Source organism: Triticum urartu, chromosome 3A (assembly GCF_056163025.1).
Source record: "Triticum urartu cultivar PI428250 chromosome 3A, HENAU_Tu73, whole genome shotgun sequence".
NCBI lineage: Eukaryota > Viridiplantae > Streptophyta > Magnoliopsida > Poales > Poaceae > Triticum > Triticum urartu.
The window spans coordinates 553329474-553333781 of NC_141875.1; the positions used below are offsets into that span (position 1 = coordinate 553329474).

A 4308-nucleotide genomic window follows, 5' to 3' on the forward strand; every position below is an offset into this window, starting at 1 on the left:
TATCGAAAAATGGTTATGACTGGCAGGCGCTCATTTTGTGCTTCCAACTTGCTCGCCCCAGCCCGACATGATTCTAGGAACAAAGCTTAAGAAGCAAATAATGCCTTGATCCACTCGATTTGGACCAGTAATCAGCTGGTTCAACCGGATCTATCCACTACTGCATTTTGACCCGGCGAGTACAGTACAATACAGGGACATAGAAAATGAGTTTATACATTTCACCGTTTGCAGGGGTTAAAACGACTCAACTAAATCCTTTGGAATATGAGAGAATTTGTAGACTTCAACCGCTGACGTCTCAAGACTAGCCAACCTCTCTAGTCTGTACTCAACATTAGTACAGAGCTGCAAGAATATGTACACTGGCATGCGGTTTGCCCACCAGTAATTTGCTGACCATTCTTAAGCAAAAAATACAACAAATTCTACAGCTTTATATTCTAGTCAGTGACCCCATGTGTAAGGAACTAGACTAATGGCTACTTGGGAGAGGTCCTAATACAGCAAACATCTGCAGCTTTCATTTTTAGAAACTGCACAACCCTTCCATTTCTTCAAATTTGGATGGTCCATGGAAACAATTGAGTTTCACAACTAATTGCTGGATTCACCAATCGTAATCTGGCTGGTAATTAACAAAAATGCAGGCAACAGCTGTCATCATGTCCTCGGTCTTAACTGATAGTATTTCACACCATAACCTACTGTGGATGCCATTGTAGTAGTAGCAACCAGCCAACTGCAGTTACAAAACAAAATATTTAGCAAGAAACACTGCAAGCACAATGTTTTATATAAACTGTTTTTTTACAATCATCAATTATTGATGTTCAAGTATTCTTCTGTTTCGGTATTATTTTCTTGAAATTATCAAATTCACATAGGAGATGCTTCTGAGTTATGACAGATAAATAGTGGTTTGACTGGTTCAACGTATAAGTATAATTTCATATAAAAAACACCATTTCACCAAACTACAAACACCAGGGCAGACAAAAAGTTTGAAAAAAGATTACCCCAAGTATGTAATATAATTCTGAGTCTCCTCTGTGCCGAATTCTGGCTGAAGGAGTGCGCCAGCAACCAACATCAACTGAAATACTGTATTTACCTGCATTAAAAAATTATTGTCATGTGTGTCAAAGCTCCACAGGATCAAATAATGTGAGAACATAGTGACATACCTTGCTGATGAAAAGAGGTTGAACCTTCTCACGCTGAATTGCATCCAAATTACAAAAGTCTGACCAACTATTCCACTGGCGCGAGGATAATCAGGGTGAGTATTCATTTGAACACTTCAAATATATACCTAATTTTGTGTAAGTAGTACCTTCCATCCCAGGCTGGATGCTCGTTTGTAGAAAGCCCCACCCACCAGGAGAAAGTCTCTTGCAACCACCAGGCCAACAAGGCCAGCTTCAAGCAGAGCAATCAAAGTGCAACAACAGTGATTGATTCGTCAAATTATTCAGTTAAGGGCAAGAATAGCAGGACAATATAATGAGCTATCAGCAATCACCATCACTGTATTTTTACTTAGATGAAGCTGGTGAATGGTTTTAGACATTCAGAGTATCACACAATGTCTCTGGTTGGGATTGACATTATACACGGGGATGCAAGGAAGCTGTGTAGCAAAGATACAAAAATGAAGAGAATATGTGTTGAGCTACTCACGATGTAAGAGCTCCCTCTCAACCATTGCTACAGCAACACAGCAAATCAACACCTAAGCAACACAACAAATACTGCAGGTCAGCTTAACAGCACACATATAATTTTGTATAAAGAAACATAAAGTTTATAAATATTGATTTGAAGTTTGAACCTTGTCAGCCAATGGGTCCAGATATGAACCAATTACAGAATTGATGCCCATCTTTCTTGCTAAAAAACCATCCAACTATTGTCAGAGAATAAATGATGAGTAAGGTTTTTAACATATGGTGTTAGTATGGTAAAAATATTAGAAGGGTGTAATCTTACCCAATCACTTGCACCAGACAAAGCTAATGTGCCAAAAGCAGGAAGATACCATTCATTCATAATCATCCTACATAGCATATGTAGATAATCAGAACCAGAACCGTAGATAGGAAAAATATATATAATCATGGCCCTATATGTCTAAAATATTATGTGGCAAGACAACATATCCAAAACCGCAAATTAATCAAACATATATACTTTATTTGACAGCAATTGCATGCTCTGATACCTAGAGACTGAATAATTCGAAATCACTGTTAGAACATCCAAAAAAGCTAATTAGACATTAACCCCAATTTTAGACCTCCTGTGATGAAGCAAAACAACACAAAAACTAAGAGGAGGATGGTGCACTGTTGAAGTATGGAATGATAAGCCTACAGCCTGGCAACTTCTTCAGATTTGACACTGACACGCAGTGCTGGTTAAGCAATACATCTGATTCTAATGTGAAGAACAAACAAAAGGTTTACTCAGCCCTTTATGTAAATGTCATGTCACATAGACACAGAACAAAACATTTCAGTATCTTTTGTCTGACATGGTTCAAAGCTGCCTGGTCAAACATGTATTTACATGACCAAAGAGAACATGAAGAAAGGTTCAATGATTGGTTAACATGTTTTGACTACAAGCTCCGCAACCTTGGTGACAACTAACAATTTCACACATCGTATTTAATATCCTGTCTCAATTTGTAGCCTGGCAGCCTCTCCTTCTGTCCCGAAATGTAAATATTTCGGGTTCTCGGTTCCTTAAGATTTGACATACAAAAGCAACTCAGCCATGCCTATGTAAAACTTGAAATACAATCAATTGTAAGACATGCATAAAGCCTCAACAATACATAGCATCAAATATTCGATTCCTTTAAGGCTAACACATTCGGACCTACATCATCAGACACATAGCGACATAATTTTAAATAGCTGGTCTGGGCAGAAATAATTGCTAATCCAACAAGTATGCATGAGACTAACTTTTTTCATGAGGTACTCATGCACGAGCACAGAACTATCTATGAAAAATAACAGGGCATGGTAATGTATGGCCTAAAACCTGCACACATTTCTGATTCGATTTAACTGGCATGCCTCGAAAAGTCGAAATTAACTAACTATTAACAAGGTGAGTACTGAGGACAGTTCTACTGAATGCAGTACTAAGTAAACACCAGAGGAGTATCATTTTGATCAACGGAGTCCAACCATCAAACTTAAGCAGTTATATCAGTGCATCCAGTCCGATAGCATAGTGACACCTGAAGGTAAGAACTCACCATCCAATGAACGGACCCGACGCCATGCGCCCGATCGACACCAAATTGGGCAGATTCAGAAACTTCTCGCCTCCACCCGGACCCGCAGCCTCGCCTCCGTAGACCCGCTTGGGCTCCCACCGCACCGCGTCCGCGAGAGCCTGCGCACCGCCGCCGGCAATGGCGCGAGCCCTGTGGAGCTTCGAGCGGAAAGCGGCGGCGGTGGTGAACGGCGTGGCGGACCGCGAGAGCGCCCATGGGGACGAGGAGGGGAGCAGCGGCCCGCTGCGGGGGCGGCCGAGGACGCGGGGGTGCGCGGCCGCGGCCGCGGCGGCGAAGGGGGCGGGGGCGGGAGGGGCGGCGGCGCGGAAGGGGGCGGAGAGCGTGTAGTGGGAGAAGAGAGGCCTCAGATTCGGGAGGGCGGGGTTCCTGCGGAGGAGAGGGTTTAGGGTTCTGAGGAAGGCCATGTCCGTGGACTGTGGAGCATTGGAGGGGGCTCGGGCCGTCTGTTGGGATCCCTGGTGAGGGGGAGGAGAGCTTCTTGCGCTTGGGGTTCTCGAGGAAGGTGACGGTGACGGACGGGGAGTGGAGCGGCGGCTGGTTGGTGGGGCCGCCGTCTGTGCTACACGCTCTTTCTTCTCCGGCCCATGGAGGAGGCGTACAATCACAAGGTTTTGTAAGTTCTATATAAGAGCATCCACACTCCACTTGACAAATCCGGCCCTTAATATGTCCGTGGGTGCTTTTGAACGCGTCCGTAGACGGCGTCCGCCGGTCCCTTACATATTGTGTCCTATATTCACATATCTTAAATTTTGATTCTTAAATTTATACACGTCGATCATACGATACAAATTTGTGAATTTAAAAATTCGAAACAAAGCAAAAGCAAAACAAATCATAGTTCAACAAACCGGATATGTCAAAATGAAAACAATGTCCGAGCATGTGGATGGCCTCGGATCACTGGTCGGGCTTCTGCTCCGAGCAAAATGCGTCCTGCTCGTTCCGCTCCGCCTGCATCCGGGCTGCAACCGCCCTTGCCGCCTCGTACT

General features: G+C 43.6%; 1 protein-coding gene across 1 annotated transcript; it reads right to left on the reverse strand.

The window, feature by feature from the left end:
- Positions 1-200: 200 nt before the first annotated feature.
- Positions 201-3925, reverse strand: CLS (cardiolipin synthase). Its single transcript, XM_048708863.2, has 8 exons — positions 3275-3925; positions 1993-2059; positions 1835-1909; positions 1684-1735; positions 1337-1422; positions 1188-1262; positions 1020-1114; positions 201-742 (listed from the first exon to the last, which is right to left on the reverse strand). The coding sequence occupies exons 1-8, from the start codon at positions 3718-3720 to the stop codon at positions 664-666; spliced, it is 975 nt and encodes a 324-aa protein (XP_048564820.1). The 5' UTR covers positions 3721-3925; the 3' UTR covers positions 201-663.
- Between the last annotated feature and the right edge of the window lie 383 nt (positions 3926-4308).

What these genes read in the sequence shown, in the direction of transcription:
- CLS (XM_048708863.2), bottom strand. Translation starts at nt 3,720, where the DNA reads ATGGCCTTCCTCAGAACCCTAAACCCTCTCCTCCGCAGGAACCCCGCC. An exon ending in TGTCTGGTGCAAGTGATTGG is followed by an intron (nt 1,910 to 1,992) that starts GTAAGATTACAC and finishes CTCTGACAATAG; the next exon opens with TTGGATGGTTTTTTAGCAAG. An exon ending in AACCTCTTTTCATCAGCAAG is followed by an intron (nt 1,115 to 1,187) that starts GTATGTCACTAT and finishes TTTTTAATGCAG; the next exon opens with GTAAATACAGTATTTCAGTT.